The sequence below is a fragment of the Calliphora vicina genome, chromosome 1 (genome assembly GCF_958450345.1).
Source record: "Calliphora vicina chromosome 1, idCalVici1.1, whole genome shotgun sequence".
In the NCBI taxonomy this organism is placed as follows: Eukaryota; Metazoa; Arthropoda; class Insecta; order Diptera; family Calliphoridae; genus Calliphora; species Calliphora vicina.
The window spans coordinates 112097406-112118274 of NC_088780.1; the positions used below are offsets into that span (position 1 = coordinate 112097406).

At 29.2% G+C, this 20869-nt stretch overlaps 1 protein-coding gene across 1 annotated transcript; it reads left to right on the plus strand.

Moving 5' to 3' along the window:
• The first annotated feature begins 1010 nt into the window (after positions 1-1010).
• Positions 1011-18377, plus strand: Osi12 (DUF1676 domain-containing protein Osi12). Its single transcript, XM_065505957.1, has 2 exons — positions 1011-1633; positions 17856-18377. The coding sequence occupies exons 1-2, from the start codon at positions 1126-1128 to the stop codon at positions 18272-18274; spliced, it is 927 nt and encodes a 308-aa protein (XP_065362029.1). The 5' UTR covers positions 1011-1125; the 3' UTR covers positions 18275-18377.
• Positions 18378-20869: the final 2492 nt, after the last annotated feature.

Genomic DNA, 20869 nt, shown 5'->3' on the forward strand with positions numbered 1-20869 from the left:
CTTTTAATGATGATGAACAAATTGATGGCTGCAAGTAAAAACCGAAATAAGTATGTATTGAACAAAAGCACACCATCAATGACAACTCTCTAGGGGAGCTGGCAGTTAAATAAGCAATCAGTAATTCCTTTAAAAGACATTCGGTGTAAACAAATCAACCATGTGCTGATATATGATGATTTTCACATAAAAATCAGCAGCAACTCAGTAGCATATATTGACCATGAAAGAAATACTTGAACAAAAACTAAATAAAAAAACACTGAAATACTCGTAGTTAATATAAGTGTCGTTACCACAATTGGTAGGAAAATATGTTGAGTTGAGTCAAAAAAAAAATAAAAAAGCAAGATAAAAAGTGAAAAAATAATTGAATTAAGCAAAAGTGTTTTAGCCGAAAGATAGATGATCATTACAACTTAACATCAACAACAAATATAAAGAAAAAATTAAGGTAAACAACAACAGTAGCTTTAGTAAACAACAAAACAACAATTTTGTTTACCAACCTAAAACTCAACAGCTCATACTAACTGAAAGATGGTTTAAATGTTGCAAGCCAACTTGTTACAACCTCACAACTGATCATGCCTAAGACATGTTGTTTTAAAGCTTGCAGCCAAGTTTGAAAGAGTGAAAGAAATGTGGCATTTGCTGTCTTTCTTTTTGGCTGCAATCAAAACAAAACCAATGAAAGAAAGACTGAAATGAAGTGAAGAAAGAAAAAGAATTGAAACAATTTTCAACAAAAACAAAAAACAAAACATAAACTAAACAAACGCTCAGAAAACTTATGAATGGGATGTATAAAAGTATAGACAACAAACCAAATTGGCATTAGTATTATAGAAGAATTTATATTGTAAGCACTACCAAAGTTGTAACAAAAAAATAAAAATAATCGTATTAAAAAAAAACAATAAATAAAAAACCTCATACAGTGCTTACAAAAACCAAACAGAAAAAAGGACGAAATTCCATATAAACACAAAGCCAAATACACAAAGGATTATTACACAAATATTTTTAAAAAAAGTGCAAAAAAGAAACACATAACAAACAAAACAAAGTGCAAATAAAAGCAACAAGCTAACAAAAAAAAAGTGCTAAAATTCTATAGCTAAAATGTGGTCAAAAAAGACTTTTACAATTTCTCAACTACTAATAATAGTGTTCATATCCTTATGTATCTTAACAACTACCACAAGTGCCAGCACTGAAAATATCTCCTCCTCTTCTGCAACGTCAACAACAACCCTGCAAAATGCTGGCACTCGTACAGTGTTACGCATCTATGATGAGTGCACCCGGGCCGAAGGTGGTTTTGTGCCATGTCTTAAGAAAAAAGCTATTTCCTTTATTGATCGCATTTCGTATATTGATGCCATTACCGTGGCCGATGGCATTAAAGTTGTACGCCTACCGGGCACTTCAGTGAGTGATCTGCCAGCTATACGTCCCATGTTTAGTGAAAATGAATTGGAATCATCGTTGTCGCGTTCCGGTGAAGATCGTGACACCAAATTAACTAATATGTTGGTGGAGCGTTTAAGTCATTTCTTTAATGGTCATACGTTGCAAGTTAGTTTTCCGAAATTAACTTCGGATGAAATTGGCCGGGGATTGGAAGAAGGTATGTAGTTGTGCTATTACTGTGTTGAAGTTTAAACATAAAATATTGCTGCTATTAAAGAAAAATAAAATTTATTATTCCGAATTTGACTAGGCAAGTGAATGTACAGTGTCCTCTCCAAGTCTCTTTAGTGCAGGAGTTCTCACAAGCTTTTGCTTCACGGCCCACCTGAGCCATTTCATTGCAAGCACGGCCCACTTTTTTTATAAATTGATAATTCTTTTACAAAATTAAGAGAACAAGATTCCTTTTTGACAGCACAATTTCTAGTGGAAATTGTGCAAATACAAATTGATAATCAAATTAATATTGGGGAAAAGAAATTGAAATCAAGAAATTCTAATTAATATTGAGAAAATAAAAATTGATATTCAGTATAGCAAATTAATATTGAGAAATACTAAACTAGATTAGCGAGTTTAGCATTAAGACAAATTGGGTTTCGCTTATATCTCGGTCATTTATGTAACCATTTGGATAAATCTTTGAATACATAAAATTCAGAAAGTACTTCTTAAATATTTCTGTGTTTTAGGTATATCAGTTAAAGTTAATTTTTGTTTATAAATTGTTTTTGCTCATATCTCAGCCACTTGTGGGTTAGTAGGTAATCATAACCAACACAGTGACTCTAATAGTTATAAGGACTCAGAATATATGAAAATCAGTGACACATATCGGTAGACCATAGAAAAAAACAGTGAATCCAAAATCTTAAGGTACTAAACTTTCACATCTGAAAGTTCTGATCGTTCAAAAATTTAAAATTTAAAATAAGCTTTTTTTTCATTAATTTGATATATTTAGTAACGTTTCTAACTTACAGATTCACAGACTTTGGAAATTTGTATAGCCTATAAATAATTGGGGTAATACTTTTTGGCGGAAAATTATATGGTGGTGTAGATTTGAAACCAAAGTTTAAAGAAATTTTTCAGTATTTTTAATAGATCGTGAGATCTATTTTTAATCCAAATTTAGACAATAGCGTTTAAATAATGTAATTTTCAACACGACTATTTCAAACCTTTTAAATAATTGATGTTACAACCTCAAGAAATATCCTTAAATATTTCACATTATATTATGAATTTAAATGTATTAAATAAAGCTTCCTGCAATAATATATTGTTTAATCCAAGTAAAAAAGTTAAAAACTTTCTACCAGCCATATGAGAAAAAAAATTATTGTCACATATTGATTTTTTTAGAGTTTTTTTTATAAGAAAATACATAAATTATATAGACAGTCTTCACTCTTTATTATTATGTCCCGCGTACAGTTGTTAAATCTAGCCTCATTTCTACTTTTTAAAAATTTGTCCCGCTTTACTTACTTACTTATTCCGGACCTCTTTCTACCTTGCAGTGTAGAGGTTTTTGCAAAGACCCGCTTTATTGAAATATAAAACTAACAAACCCAGGATATTTCTAACTATGTTTACTCTGATTTTAATTTCTTCAGTATTCTTGATCTTTATAAAAAGGAATGTCTATATAACTATGTTCGTCCAGCATTCGTAGGCATTTGATATCTGACGGATCCAAATCTTATACCAACAATTCAGATATACATTCGAAAACTTTCGTATAGAAGATCAGCAAAATCGGTTCATAAAGGATTACGATATGATCAAACAATAATTTTGGATATATCTCTGTACATCGAATCGATTATCAAATGAAAGTCCTTTCAACGCGATTGCATCTTTTTTAAAGCGCTATAGAAATACCTGGGAAGTCATACTATTTTTCTGGTAGGTGTTGTCGAGTATAACAAGAATCTGATTTCGAAATTTCCTAAGCATCTCCGAGAGTTATCACTTTCCAGCTATTACTACTTTATTCTTTTTTGTATCATCGTGTTATTAACCTACATATGGCGTTCATTGATTCAGGAAATATTTACATTTGTATGACAATTATTTTTGGATTAAACTGTACAAAGTCATTACTTAAGCTGTAAAACATTAAACTCACTCGTATACATTTTCTATTAATATTTCAGAATTTTATATATTTGATCGTCCTTAATAACAGAAACAAACAAAATTTATTAGAAAATTTCCAAAAAAAAAAACATAAATATTCCATTGATGGGAGAAATAGATAGAATTTGTTGTGTAATAAACTAATGAAAAAAAAAAATACAAAAATGTTATTCTAAAAATAGTATTGAAATCAAATTATTATATCACAATAGGTAGACAGAAACAAACAGTTGGAATAACCATAACAATAAAAGAAAACAAGTCCATGTAAATATTCTATTTTTATGGCAGTTTTTCTTTTTTGGCTTTTCATTAAAAACAATTTAATTAGAAAGTTAATAAAGCCAGTCGGAGAATCAGTTGGTAAATAAAATGTCGACAAGAATGTTTAATGAACGTGTTTAGAAGACTAGAATATTAAAAATTGTTTCACTTAAAAGTATCACAACCAAGTACTACATATTTCTTTATTGTAACCAAATTATTAGCATTTTTCTGGTGTTGAAGTTTTGTGTGCGAGTTTTATTTTTTTTTTGCCAGCCATTATAATCATCTCGTGACAAAGAAACCATGTTAAATAAAAACAAAATAAAAAGAAATCGTATAAAAAGTAAGAGAAATAAATTTTATGACATCTTTACATGAAATAGTTGTAGTGGGAAAATAGGCAATTGTTTTTCTTTTTCAATTTACGGGTACATAACTACTTATACATAGATACATATTTATTTAGTAGTAAGCTGGGGCCGAATTTTTTTTACCTTTAGCAATAAAAATAATAAAATGCCTCAGAACACCAAAAAAATATATATGTATTTAGAAGTTATAGCTCGACGTATAATAATAATAAGATCACTTGACAGCCACACGTTTTACAAACGAAATGATATTGTACAATAATGTGCCTGTCATTTGTAAATAAAAAAAATATAATAAGGGGAGGACTAAAGAGACAGTGTTTTTACAAAACATTTTTGTAATTTTTCTACAGCTTTAAAGAATTTCACCAGTTCACCAATATTGTCATAACGAATATAAAATCTAATTCACTTGTCGAATGGATTTTTTTTTAAAAAAAAGCTATTGCAATTTTATATAATTTCTTACTTTCATTACTTAGAAGTAGCCTGATAATGAAATATGAACCGATGGTATCCACAATTGGTTGTGAAATTAATTGATGTATAATATAATAATAAATAATTATTCAGCTAGTGAATTGTGAAATTGTGAATTCTTTTTAGATGTTTCTCCACATAATTTACGATATTTTTTTTACAAGAAAATAGCAAATTTTTGTGTTTTGAGATAACAATCATAAAAATTTATTGATTTCTTTAAAATTTATTGGCAATTAAGTGATTTCGCTCATTTTCACAAAATTTTACTTTTTTGTTTGATATACATAAAATTAAGTAGTTAATGTTCTTCTTTTGATTGATTAAATTTTTAAAAATTTTCCTCATGCTATGTACAGACATATATATTGCGTTTTAATCGGCTCAGTAGTTTCGGAGTTATAATAACAAATATATTTTTCACATGTAAATATCAAATTTTTTTGTTTTAAAAAAATCATGAAAAATCGAAAACGTCGAAATTGTTTAGATTTATAACTTTATCGAAAATCCACATGTAATAGGAACAACATGAGATATCGATCATAAAACTCGATGGATTATTTTCGAATTTATTCACAATTAAGTGAATTCGCTTATTTTTAGAAAATTGTGTGTTTATTAGCACGTGTTTGAGTGTAAATTTTACATGTGTTTTGTTTTTGTTATAATAACAAAACACATGAAAAATTAAAAAAAAATCAATTTAAAAAATGTTTAGCAGATTTTGAGATTGTCGGTCCGAATTTGAATTTTCTTTTATTAGATATCCATATCGTCTAACTTAAAGGCTTAGTAATACAAATATAGATAAAAAAGTAGATCAAAAATGTCTGCCATATGTTGCCGATTTTACCGAATTTTAATAGCAACCACAGCGGGACTATTTATGTATCAATCATGAATTTGGTAGTTTCGGAAAGCTGATTTCAACAGACGAAAGGACAGACGGAATGATCAAGAACACCAGCATTGTGATTTTAGAACACTTAGCCTAAATTCAAAATTTTGATAAAATATAGGTAAAATTCGGATGGGTCTATTAGCATATTTTAGGCGGTTTCTATTGCACTTTAATGCTATCTTTAGGATTTTGCAAATTCTAAAAGATGAGGAAAAATATTATGTTCTGCATACTCAGAAATCCTGAAAACGTACTTTTATCCTGGGACATACTATCCCAATGCAGAAGCTGGAGCAAGGTGGGTAAAATTGTTGAAAATTAAATTTTCTAAGTATCTTCTAAGCTATAGGAGATAATTTATAGATACTCTGAGGTTTTTTATAGTGTTTGACGAAGAGATTCTTTATATGTAATTTTTTGGAAATTGGAATCCAAACAAAGAAATAGAGTCGTTTTAAAAATTTGTGTCCCTGGTGGGTCCATGAGGCCCAAAATCAAAACTTGAACTCGAAAAGACTTCCTCTTAACATGGTTTAGAGGTTATTTAGATAAGAAACTGCATTGAAAATAAAGAAGATACGAAAGTTTGAAAATTGCTGGGACGTATTATCCCAGTAGTCCCCAAAGGGTTAAGATGCCTTTCAAAAAAATAAAACAGCATTATAATTTCCCTATACAATTTTTGTTTTAGGAAGCAAACTACTTATAAGAGACAAATCAATCATCTAAAATGTTTGCATGTCTGAGGTGCCCTATTTTGAGGGAACCGTTATGAAAAAATAAATTCGAATATTCCTCTGCTAAATTTCATGCAAATCGGATAAACCAGTTAGAAATGGCAGATTTATTTTCAAAATATTTTGATTCTGCCCCACTCTTGAGTTAGTTGTATTGTAAGTTTTCGGTGATTTTTCGTTATCGAATGTGATTGGTTTTTCTTTGATCCATTTTGCTGGAAGCTAGCTACTGTTACCTAAATAAGCCAAAAACCATTAATGCTCAAATAAATAATAATAACGAAATTAGTTTCTTTTTGGTGAAAAATCGATTATATAACTAAAACCATTCATTTAAGATAAATTGATGGAGTCGAAAAAAAGCTTGAGTGTCTGCAAAGCTAATTCGCTCTATAGTTTTATTCAATATCTTTAGTTTACCTAAAGCCTTTTGGGAAAAGGTTGATAAAAGTCTGGGAAATTAGGAACACTGACCTAAATGTTTAGAAATTTTATATAGTAAAGAACATACACTTCTCTTAGATTTCAAAACAAGTTGAAAGTCATCTGCATTCGAGCGAGCAACTCGAACAGTTTACCAATCATTAAGTGTTTTATTTTCTTTTTTTTTCCAAGTTTTATTATAAAACTTTATGTACACAGTTTAACATATTAACAAATACAAAATAAATTATTATTATTTATTAAGGACAAATATTGCTAATTCAAAACTGTATGAATTTAAACATTGTTTGGCCAACAAGTCTTTTCTACTTTCCCTTAGAACTTATTCGGTTTTGGCACATTTTTCAACTTGTACATCACTTTTCCTTGAAAATAAACAAAAGAAGTAATAATAACGAAAACTATAAACAAGTGTATGTCGGATTATTTTATGATGGAAGTTTTATGTCTATTTCAGAAAAATAAATGTGAAAATAAATTATTTTGTTTATCATGTCTCATTTAAAGTAAATTTGTAAGGCTTTTGTTATGTTTTTGTTTGTTAAACTTTAACATTACTTTTAATATCAATTTGTTAAAATAATTCCAATAAACATATTTCAAATTCAGTAATACGTCTGTAATTGTCCTTAATATCTTAAAATATGAATGTACATACATATGTATTTTGTATTTTAACATTAATTTTACTATCAATTTGTTAAATTAAATTTCTTATCAATAAACATATTACAAATTTAGAAATAATTGTCCTTAAATTTTGTTTGATTGCTGTTGGACTTGTGTAAATATTAAAATAATAATTACCCAACGGTTAGAAAATGTAGTAAGAGGCCTTCCTAAAGTCTTTAATTTTCAGACACAAGGACAACCAGCCACATTGCAAAATCGTTTAAATTTTAAACGGATATCTCACACCCAATGACCCAAAAGTGACACAACTCAAAATTTTAAATTTTCAGAAATCGTACAACAACAACATAATACACTGATATCTTTTGTATTTATAAACAAGTGTATTGTGCATAGTTTAAGCGTAAAATAAATTTTTCGGGTTTATATAACCCGACAATTTAATTTTGGGTTGTGTTGAAAGGGGTTTAAAATTATTGCATAAAAGATTTCAATTTTTTTTTTTTAATATTCCAAAAAAAGATTAAAAATTTTTTTTTGGAACCATGCCTTTTTTCTAAATTTTACCTCTAAATCAATCCGTGCTTTAGGTAAAGGAGTAATCAAAGAACTTATTTTAAAAATATGGCAAATATAGAATTGATAGTTTTTTTATATTCCATCAAAGTTGAAAAATATTGAAAAAATGGATAGTTGGTTAATATCGATATACCTGGACAAATACAAAGCAGACAGTACAATTTTTGTTTATTGTTTTCTTAATAAATAGATCAATCAACAGAATCAAAAATAATGACGATGCGTTACATTGGGAACCAAGGACTTTTGCATACTCTCTTCTATTAGAGGGCTGATAGAAGGCCTACTTAAGAAGGTCTTCCATTGAAGTCCTGTAAGGAGACCTGTCGCGTAATGTCGCATAGAATTTCTACATGGAAACATCTATTGAAAGGCCTGAAAATTAAAGCAAGCATTTAAAGACGGTTATTAGGGAAAATATTTTTAATGAATTCAGCATAAAACCATAATATGAAAAGCCATTTTAAGCTTATCAAAATGGTACCAATATTTCATTTCTATCACTAACCATTAAAAAGTTATGTGGCTTCAAAGTTATTTATTTAACAAGAAAATTATCTTTGGTAAAAAAAAGTTTAGACATTTTTGTATTAGCTTGCCTTAACAAAACATTTTTAAAGCCACATAACTTTTTAACGGGTTGTGATAGAAATGAAATATTGGTACCATTTTGATAAGCTTAAAATGCCCTATCATCGTGTATATTTAAAAAATCTAATACTTTTTTTATTTTGTTTATGAGATTTGAGACCCCTGTTGTGTGTTTTTGGAACTATTTTTAAGGATTCAAAAAACATCAATTGTATTAATTTTTGATGCACAATCGACTAGTGAAATCAGATTTGCAATATATTCAACAGTTTTTGCTCAAAATGCGCATCTTTAGGTGCGTTGAACCACCACAACGAGTGAAAATTTTCCAAAAAAAAAGGACGCCATTTTTTTTATTTGCGCAAAAACCATCAGAAAAATGATGACAACCGAAAAACAAATGACGTGACCTGGTCACAAACGAACTCTTATCGATATATTTCAAAGACCTTTGCAACGACGTATATAAGACCATAGTTAGTTGGACCTACAATGGGTCAAAATCGGAAAAAATATTTTTTAACCCGAATTTTTTTTAAAAAACAAAAATTTTAATTTTAAAATAACAATTCGAAAAAAAATTTCAAAAAAATTAAAAAAACAACTGTATTTTGAAGTATAATTGATTATTTTAAAGGTCCACAATGGCCCATTGATGAATTTTGCCATAAATTTTACGATTTCTTTGAAGAGATATTTTGTACTAATTTACAATTATTTTATCTTATATTTGAATTATGGTCTTCTAATTATGGATTATATTAAGGGCATTTTAAAATACAATTTTGTTTAATACAATGGTAGTTAAATATCTCTAAATACTTTTTTAATTACAATTGTGAAGAAAAAAAATGTTTTAAAAAAGTTTCGTAAAATGTTTATTTGAAAATCTTTCACTTACTAGAACTTTAGCGAAGTGCCTTTATTATAACATGCATTTGACAAATGAAATCTATACAAGTTTTTGGGAAATTCATGGGCTGTTCGTAGGTTTTGTATGAACATCTTGTATCGATTTTTAATAAACATATTTCTTGATACTTAATATCGAATGAAAAGTGAAGTCAAAATCTTTTGAAATTGGATTTCTCTATATCGAAAACTATCTTTTGACAAGTGAACTTTAAAAAATCTTTAAGTTTTCGTTTGTTTTTCCATTCGTAAACAAATGGAGTTAATGTAACTCAAATCAGATTTCTCATTTATTTATACTTTATAATTAAAATATTAGCAAAACAAGTAATCAGTGAAAATTAAATAGAAAATGTAAGTTATTTTAAATTTTGATGATTTCGAAATATTAACTTTTTTTTCTAAAATTTTACGATTTTACACCCAAATTATTTGGCAACTAGGACAGAAGGCAGAATGCAATGACTATCGCATATTTTAGAATGTGTAAATATCTCTTTAGAAGGCCTACAAATTGAAGCACTAGCATTTTCTCCCGTCGGGCAATAGATATGTTTGTTTTCGATTTTATTGTCATGGATGTGTATATTAAACCTGGGCATCAATGTATGAGAAGTTTTCAAAATTAGTTTTTCTTTTTAAAAATTATGAAACAGATTATGTTCCTAGAAACTGGTAATTTTCTCTCAAATCTTCTAATCTGGTAGCAATTAACTTTTAATACTAATGAAGAATTTTAGAGTTACTACCACAAAGTTGTTTATATGAGCAGGCCTAGTACATCTTTGCATAATTTAAACAAAACTAATAAGCATTTATATAAGATGATATCGACAATTAATTGAAAACGTTTTCTTTGCTAATTTTGGTATAATAGGGAGGACCTTATTTTGACACAAACAACCATTTAAACAAAATTTTGTATTGCCACAAATAACTTTTAATGATAATATAATTACTACGGATCATAATATGATTTAGTTGGATCAAAAGAAAACAATTTTGATTTTAATCAAAAATTAAAGTATACTTTGGTGAATTCAGCACTCTTAATTGTTGAACTTGGCTATCATATCGCGTAGACACAATTTCGTTATAAATAACACAACCCAATCGGATGGGCATAAAAATTGCAAAATGCTAATGTGTTCTTTTTAAAAATGCTGAATAATTTTAAAATTCTGTGCTCACTTTTCGAGATATGAGAATATCTCGATGTACATAAAATTTATATTATGAAAAATATCTATATTTTTCTTTAATAAAACTATCACGATGGTAATGAATACCGTCAAAATTAGCTTAATATTTTATTTACGTGAGAAATTAATTAGGAAAAACTTAATAGAGAATTTACCTTGACATTTGTTGTTAGTCCCATAAAAGAAAAAATGGAGAAAATCTTGAAAGATACCCCGTTTTTTCAAAAAAATTAAGCAGGGAGGGTAGAAATGTTGATAATTTAATTTTCAAATGCTAATATTAGAGATAACTGATAGCTACGAAGTTTTTTTTTTGTAGTGCTCGATGTAATTTTTTTTTAATCGGAACACAAACGAAGAAATTGGATCGTTTTAAAAATATAATATATCCGAGGTGGATTTTTCTAAGACTCACTAGCTTAAAATTTGTAAAAGAAATATGATAAATCTAAGCTAATTTTTATAACAACAATATTTGATGAGTTTTACGTGGTTATACATGGTATAAAGATACAGCTACAATGTTATTCAGGAAAATCAAAGATTTAATTTTTTAGTTTTTTTTTTGAGTGTACCATAAATGTAAATTAAAACAAGTTCAACATACTCGTATATAAACAGATTTTGCCTATAATTATAAATACTTATAACCTTTTATTACATCCCTTGGCTACGAACAAAATAAATATTTATTTCGTATATAAGCAAATTAATGTTAACTTGAATTCAAAGTACTAGAGGACAAAGGACAAATAATACTATTGCCATATTATTAATTATTGAAGCATAAAATGCCTGTTAATAAAACAGTTATAATGGACAATATATAAACAGTTTAACATTGAATGCATATCTTTCCAGAAGAGACTAAACTAAAATGCTTAATTAAAACAAGTAAGAAAGTATGGTCGGGCTTGACCGACCATACTTTCTTACTACCCTTCACTAAGTAAAAGAGCAAAAATATTATTCTTTTAAAATTTCAATAATTTATCTTTTTGAGTGATTTTCGGAAGTGGGCCTTATATGGCGGCTATGACCAATTATGGACCGATCACCATGAAATTAGGTCGTGTGATTTATGTCTATATGAAAGTTAACTATGTTGAATTTTGTGTGTATACCAACATTTTTAATCGATTTATGCACGTTAAAGTGATTTTCGGAAGCGGGTCTATATGGGATCTGTGACTAATTATGGACCGATCGTAACAAAATTTGGTGACATGAATTTTGTATATATAAAACTTATTTGAAGTGGAATTTGTGGAGATACCTACATAAATTAAACAATTATGACCGATAAAGTCCAATTTCGGAAGTACATTTCTATGGGGCTAGGAGAAATAATGGACCGATTTCAGACAGTTTCAATAGGCTTGGTCCTTGGATCGAAAAAATAATATACACCAAATTTTATCGAAACATCTTCAAAATTGCGACCTGTACTCTGCGCACAAGGTTTACATGGACAGGCAGCCGACCAGCCAGCCAGCCAGACGTTTAATCGACTCAGAAAGTGATTCTAAGTCGATCGGTATACTTTATGGTGGGTGTTACAAACACCTGCACAAACGCATTATACCCTCCCCACTATGGTGGTGTAGGGTATAATAAAAAATGTTTAAAAACCCAACAAAACTTTTCAATTGTGGTTACACCAAACATACTGTGGGTATTGTATCGAATTTACTCGGCCTGACACTGATCTATGAAATTTCGAATTTTTTCATATTATAAATTGTATGTATCACGAAGACTTTTTAGTAGTATTTTACGATGTTCTCGTATCACGACTTTTATTAAAAAAATATTAAAATCCTGTAAAATATAAAATCCTCCCATTCGACTTGGGGGTGTCATTTATAAAGAAATTGTATTTTCGAAAAATTTATGGCAATAAATTAAACCTTAAACTATTGCAAATTACGACAACTTTTAAATGCTAAAATTTAAATGGACGCAGATGATCTATTAAAAAAATAAAAAAATCGGTAAATTTGGTTTCACCACAATTATTTATGGGCTATACAGAATTCCAAAGTCTAGTGTCTCCAATTTATGTTGAATTTAATATATTAGGAAATATTTTTCTATGGTCTACCGGTATGTGTCACTGATTTTTATACCCATTTTGTCATTCCGTTTGTATAGGCGCGGATCCAAATGAACAAATGAATTTTTTTTTTTATTTTTTTATATGAAAACTTTTTGGTTTTACCCCCTCTGTATCCGCGCTTGCGTTTGTAACACATCAAAATATACATCGCTGACCACAAAATTATATATGTATATTTTAGGTTCTCATAAGATTCTAAGATGATCTAGGTATGTCCGTCCGTCTGTCTGTCTGTGGAATTTTCGATAGGGCCCAAATGAAAGGAGCTCTATTGTTAAGGTTTGTTAATGTTTTCACCAAATAGTCCATAATTTTACAAATGTCCCCCGGAACACTGTTTGAGCATATGTTTATTATGCAATTCTAATACAATTTTGCACTTATTAGTTCTAAGTATTCTGAAATTATACTGTAAAGTATTGCGAAAATCCAGCCACATTTGTCCCCAGTCTCCATACAAGGACCTCCTCTGAAAATGACTTGAAGATTTATAATTATCTTATAATAATAAATACGTGATTAAATTGCACATAAAAAGGTTTTACATGAACCTAAATCATTCTACCAACTTTTGTGAGAATCGGTCCCTCATATTGATGGTGGGTATACAAGATTCGGTACAGCCGAATATATCCCGCTTACTTGTTACGCGGTAGTTCACTACGCGCAAACAGTCAAATAAAGTCGAATGGACACTGTTTTGACAACAACATACCACTAGTCAGATGTAGAAAGTTACTAAATCGAACCTGTAAGCTCAGTAGGTGATTAAGTCTAGACTCTTGAGCCAGATAATGCACCCATGTTAGTATATAATTGCCCAGAAATCTGTGTCTCTTCATAGTAGAGCCGGACATTCGCCGTTTCCTAATTTTATCTGTTCTTGCAACTGCGACAAAGGTCGACTTGAATTTGAAAAATGTTGGTATAAAATCGTCCAAATTGGACTAAAAAATCATCAATATCGCAAAATAGTTTTGAAATCGTCAAAAACTGGACAACAATTTTTTTCGGACAACAATTTTCATTAAACAATATTTAGAGAAGTCAAACGGCATAAGAGTTTTAAAAATTAAAACCCGGATGATCGCAATCAGCATTTTGCAATATCAAATTAATGTCAATTTAGTCAGTTATCATGCATAGTCAAGCATACTCAAATCATGGTGAATCATGTTATAATAATTGTATGACAGAGTTTGGCATCTTCGTCAGATTTCTCAAATTAAACTTTTACAACATTTCATTAACCGGTAAAAAGTAAGTTTGGCTAATAACCATTCGACAGAATTTCTTAGCATGCAACCATCATTTCAATGTCAGGTACATTTTTCTAGATATTTATGTACCACACATAAGTATGTACAACTACTTGTCAGATCAAAGATTCTCAAATGGATCAAAGGTCCCCGGCCCTTTGTGGGTCCGTATAAACAGAATAACTCAAAATATTTATGTATATACACTCCCTGCCTCATTAATAGGACCCCTTAATATAATTGTTACAAAATGATATAGCTTCTACTAAAAAAGTTTTACGAACTTAATTTTTATTTCTATTTAAAGGTAATTTAGATTTTATTGAACAGTACAAAAATTGGTTCAATATCAGTGTATATATTGAACCAATTTTTGTAGTGTTAAATTTTGTAGGTTTTTTTTTAAAAAATCTGTAAACCAAGTAAAAACAAGCAAGAAAGTTGGTCCGTCAAGCCCGACCATATAATACCCTACACTAAGTAAAAGAGCAAACATTTTTCTTTTAAAATTTCAATAATTTATATTTTAAAGTGATTTTCGGAAGTGGGCATTATATGGGAGCTATTACCAATTATGGATCGATCACCATGAAATTGGGTCGTGTGATTTATGTCTATATGAAAGTTAACTATGTTGAATGTTGTGTTTATACCAAAATTTTTAAGCGATTTATGCATTTATGGGAGCTATGACTAATTATGGACCGATCGTAACAAAATTTGGTGACATGAATTTTGTATATATAAAACTTATTTGGAGCGGAATTTGTGGAGATATATGTATATATAAATTAAACATTTATGACCAATAAAGTCCAATTTCGGAAATAATGGACCGATTTCAGCCAGTTTCAATAGGATTGGTCCTTGGACCGAAAAATTTAATCGACTCAGAAAGTGATTGTAATCGATAAGGTGGGTGTTAGACAAATATAACACCCACTATGGTGATGTAGGATATAAAGCAGAAACTTTACGAGCTAGCCATCCCCAAACATTTTCAATGATGTTAAGGTCCGGCGAGTTGGCCCCCTTACTCGATCACATTAACATTTTAATCGCGTAGCCATGACTTTACCACCTGGGCAGTATGAATTGGCGCATTGCCATGCTGGAATGTCCACTGTAAGCATCCACAAATGTTCTAAAATTGAGGAAATGCTTCTTGTAGCACTCCAATATAGCAATTAGCGTTCATGGTGCTGGACAAAAATTTTAGTTCGTAGGTACCATAATAGGATATGGCTCCAAACACCATAACCCCTGAAAATAATAATTGAAGCCATCAGGACCTTCAAAATATTTTTTGTTTTCATCTGAAAAAACGACACGGTGCCACTCGTTATTCCACTTAATGTGAGTTCGACAAGAACCCAAGAGCATTATTTTTCGTTAAGTGATGGTTTTTTCTAAGTTTTAAACGCTTCAGATGTTTAGCCTTCAAAATAACTCGCTCGCCGTTACACCAGTTTTAGTTTTAATTTGTGCAGACGAGTCGTGAAAATTGTATGCTACTCTGAGAATAGCACGTTTACCAGTTGCCGAAAGTAAACTTTTAGCAGATACCACATTTCGGCTTCTTTTGATTCGTTCAGCAATTTTGTGGATCAGTTGTCCACATTCCCTATAAATTTTAATTTTTATTTTTTCAGCGTCTGTTAAGGTTTTTCCTCGACCCATTATAACATTTTCTTTTTGTGATTAAAATAACTCAATTTGCATTAAAACTATATTTTTCTATCGCACTTGTTCACTTGCTTAAGAAAACTAAAGTTAATGTGGGGGGTCCTAACAAAGTGACAAAACAAAATATGAAAAAAACTATAACGGGACTTTTCCAGAACACAAATCTGATGTCAGAGCAAGTAAACATAGTTTGCAAATATTGCAGAGAATTGCAGTTGCACAAAGTACAAAGTGGGGTCCTATTCATGTGGCAGGGAGTGTATATGGAAGATACATAGATATTCCTGATGTTTGACAAAATAATTTACATATGTATTTTAAAATCATTTCATTATGTCTGCTGATGAAATACCTCATATATTCCAAGAAGAAATAATTGAAATTAAATGTGACTCGTGTGTTCAATTTCAGTTTTCCCGTTTGTTGGCTCTGATGTGTTAAAGTTATTAATTAATACAATTGTCATCGGCATATTTATGTGTAACTAGCTTTTCTGAACAATCGAAACGAATTGAAATTTTGAAATCCATATTAATATTGGGAAAATAGAAATTCAATATGAGAAATCCTGTTTACTATTGAGAAAATAGATATTGTAATTGCGAAAAGCAATTAAATACTGAGAAAAATTAAATTGAAATTACGAAATCCAAATTAATATTGAGAAAATACAAATTGAAATTCAGAATTGCAAATTTAATTTTGAAATTGATAAATCGAAATTAATATTGAGAAAATATAAATTGGAATTAAGAAATTCAATTTTATATTGAGAAAAAAACAATTGAAATTGATAAATCGAAATTAATACTCTGAAATTGAAGTTGAGAAAATTTTAATTTTTTAAAAAAATAAATATTTAAAAAATAACATAATCATTGGCATGAGCACATGCTGTTTTTATTGATAACGGCTTCTGTGAGACCTAACTATTAATGGGTTATTTAAGTCATTACTTGTAACTATTTTTTAGTGATATTAAAGTAATTACTTATTTATAAGCACTTGTGGTAAGTACTTGTCCCCAATGACATCAATGTGTTAAAATAATAAATACTACTGTGTAAGTAGTAAAGCGCTAGAATTTAGCATTTTAACACATTACTTGGCAATGAATGCTTAAGCTGGGTGGTTTTGGTAATTTGAAAAGCTCGAAAGAAAGCATGTAAATTGGCATTTATTCTCAACTGTACAATACACAGAATGGAGAAAATATTATTAAGGACAATAGAAATCACCACTTTGGGATATAATAAATTCAAATTTCTCTAACAAACCTACTTTAATCTACTGTCGATGGCGCAACAAAAAAATGTAAGAAAAGATAAACTCACTGTTTATTGTTGGAGTTTTTGTATAAGCCTTGATATTTTGACAAATAAAGCTTGAGTGTCTGTAATTCTCATTGACTCTATAGCTTGATTTATATAATATCTTTAGTTTTTAAAGCTTTCCTGATGATCTGGCCTAAGCAACCAGTGAAATGCGCATAGGAACTAGCTTATCCTCCAACAATAAATGTCAGTGAATTTATCAATAATTGGGACATTTAGCACAATTCTTACTATAATATTAATTTTGTATTCCCGTATAACTCTTAAAAAAAATATGTTTTTGAAAATTTCTTGTGTGGTCTAATGACTTTGAAATTTATTGAAAAGTAAAAAAATCAAAACTGAGATTAATTTTTTTATGATATTCAGCCACTGTTTCATGACCAAAATAATTTTTCACTCAATCAAGCGAACCATATAAATCAGTTGAACATCATGTTGCATTTTTTGAACATAACAAATTAAATAGCTGATTACAAGCAGCAAAAAGAAAATGAAAGTGTTTATTTTCTGCCTAATGGAAAATTCCAAAAAATTCAAGTAATGTTGAAACATTTATCTATATTTATACACAGTTTTAGAAAACGCAATTTTATTCAACATATTTACTTGGAATTACATTAAATAATTTAATTGCAGACAAATTTCTCCCCACAATTTGTTAATCAAAAACCAAAACCTTGTGGTTTTTTTTTTGTTTCGTTTCTTTTAAGGTCGTGGTAAAATGAAGAAAATGATGAGCATGATGATGATGGGTATGGCTATGAAAATGATGGGTATGCTGCCAATTGCTATGGGAATGTTGTATATGTTGGCTGGCAAGGCTTTAATCATTTCCAAGATTGCATTGTTGCTGGCGGGTATTATGGGCTTGAAGAAACTACTCTCGAGCAAATCATCGGGCGGCAGTACCGGTTGGACTTCGGGTGGAGGCGGTGGTGGTGGCGGTTGGTCATCTGGCGGCGGCGGTGGTGGTTGGGACAGAAGATCACTGAATCAGGCTCACGATTTAGCCTATCGCAGTTATACAAAGCAATTGCAACAGCAACAACTGAAACTACAGCAGCAGCAACAGCAGCAGCAGCCACAACAACAGCAGCTACAAAAGTCATCGACAGAACAAAAATTATAAAAATTAGAAGATTTATTTAAAATTGTTTAATTATCTTATAGATAATTTTCACATATTTTCTGTGTCTTCTTTCCAATGACATTTTGTAATTAAAATCTTCTTTTTCTTCCTCTTCTTTATATCAATCAATTTCAGCTTTATATCTAGCTTATAACTCTTATTAGTTTCACTACTTATTATTTTGTATAGAATAATTTATCTTAATCTTAATATCTAGTTTTCAACTGAATTTCCATTTGCCACATTCAGTTTCTTTCGGTTTTCATTTATATTTTAATTTGCCTAGTCTTTTGTCATGTTAGTTTAACAATCTATATTTCCATCTAACTATTGTTTTACCGTAATTTAATAATTTTTTCTTTCATTTAACACTTCTATATATAATTTCTACTGTTATTTATATCGTGTATCTTGTTGTTGCTGCGTAAATTCTATTATAAACTTTAATTAAACTTTAACGTTTTTCATTTCATATTCCATTTGAATTTCTCCAACTCAACTTTGAACTTAATTCTTCATTTCATCTGCTTGGAAATGCTCAAACTCAAACAAAAAAAAAAATAAAAAATAGAAATAACATTTTCCTGCAATTTCAAATACAGTTTGTTGCATGTTGCAAAATTCTTGTAAATTGTAAACGTGCTTCCATTAATATTTTCCTACATTCATACTAAGCTGTACAAATACACTGGTAATAAATACAGACTGATTACAAACAAGTATCTATCGCTTCTCATTTATTCAACATCCATTATTGTATTATGTGCACTTTAATAACTGTATTATTCTTTTTATTTTTATTTTTTGCATTTCTTTAGAAGACCGCTTATTTCCGCATCCATTGAGTTTCTTTTGTTCCGTTAGCGTTGTTAAGTTCTTTACGTTCTACACATTTTTGTTCTTTGCTTTAATGTATTTATTGAATTTTAATTTATAAGTTTCTTATTCGAAGTATGTTTTTTTGTTTTTATTATTTTAATTTATTTAATTTATTTATTTGTATTCTATTCCTTTGAAAAATGCTAAATATTTATTTTAATTTATTTAAATTATTTATGTATGTGTAATTATTAATGTGTTTATTTATTTTTGAGCAAAAAGAATAAAAATTCTGCATTTATATAAAAACAATATAAATTGACATTGTGTTGAAAGTTGTTTTATTTTATGAAATCACCTAGTTATTTATAAATAGTTATTTAAAAATACTACCTATATTAAACATTATTTTACCACAAGTTAATACATAACACAATGCTACACCAATAATATGCAGGGATCCTCATTCCTCATTACCTCATTATGTTTTATTGGATACCAATATAAAATATTAGCATTCAAATCCGGATTCTTACTGTTACATTTCAGCAGAACACGTATTTACTATGGTATTCAATTAATCGGTTAATCGAGCAAATAATTAAGCAGGTTTAGATTTATTCGGTTAATAATCGGTTAATTTAAAATTATTCGATTAAGCGAATAATTTCTATTTTAATTTTAAATTGAAAATACAACAACGAATTTTGTGTAGAAAAACATAACAGCAAATAAGGTATTTGAGATCATTTTTGTAAACATATCGCCTATTTGCTGCAACAATGTTATAACTCAAAATCCATGTTTCTTGAACTGTGTAATGTAACCTTTAATATAGTTTTATCAGTTTTCAAAAGAGTATATTATTTTTTGTATGAGAGTGTTTTTTTGTTGTAAACATCAAAATTAAAATTCATGTTTTCCCGTGTATTTGATAAGTAAAAATTTGGGATAAATACAGATTAGAAAGATATTAACATCTACTATTTATATTTCTGAAATCGCTTGATTTGTTGAAAATTTATTTAAGAAATAGTAAAGTGTCATAAAACATTCAAAGACGTTTTTCTCGAAACGACTTTTTTTGCATTATGACGTTGTTGCTGTTGTTTAGGGTTTTAGTGAGATCTTCAGAAATAATTTTTTTATAAATAGAATATAATTTAAACGATTTTTTTCTTTAGATTTAATAAAACTTTTCTTGGAAAAAAACTCTTTCGCTGATTGTATATGTTGGAGAAATCAAAAGCGTGATAAAGAATATTCCTTTTTGGATTGTTTTAGATTTTGATTAATTTAATAGTTTCGTTTAGTTATGATAAAAGACTCATTTCAAAAAAAAGGAAGGAGAGTAATATATATTGAAAAATTACTCTCTTTTCACACATACAGGTGATACTATAACAAAATACATGCAATACATGTATGAATTAGGTTTTTGACAACAGACTTAGGTTTTTGGCTCTCAGTTACCTATCTAGTTATTGTCTATGCATGTAAATACAAACAAAGTTTCAAAGACATCCCAGCGGCGAAAAGAAGTAGTAAGCAGGCCTTCTGGAAGGCCTTATTTAGCAGACTCAAGGACTTATTGACCCATTCCATACTCATACATTTTTTACACACGATGTCCTAGCCAGCCAAGGCCTTCTTTAACAGGCCTGATAGAAGGCCTTCTTCAACAGGCCTGGTAGCAGGCCTTCTTCACAGGCTTGTTTTCAGGCCTTTTGTAAATAAATTTTGTTAAATAAATTGTATCTTTGATTAAGCCTAAAC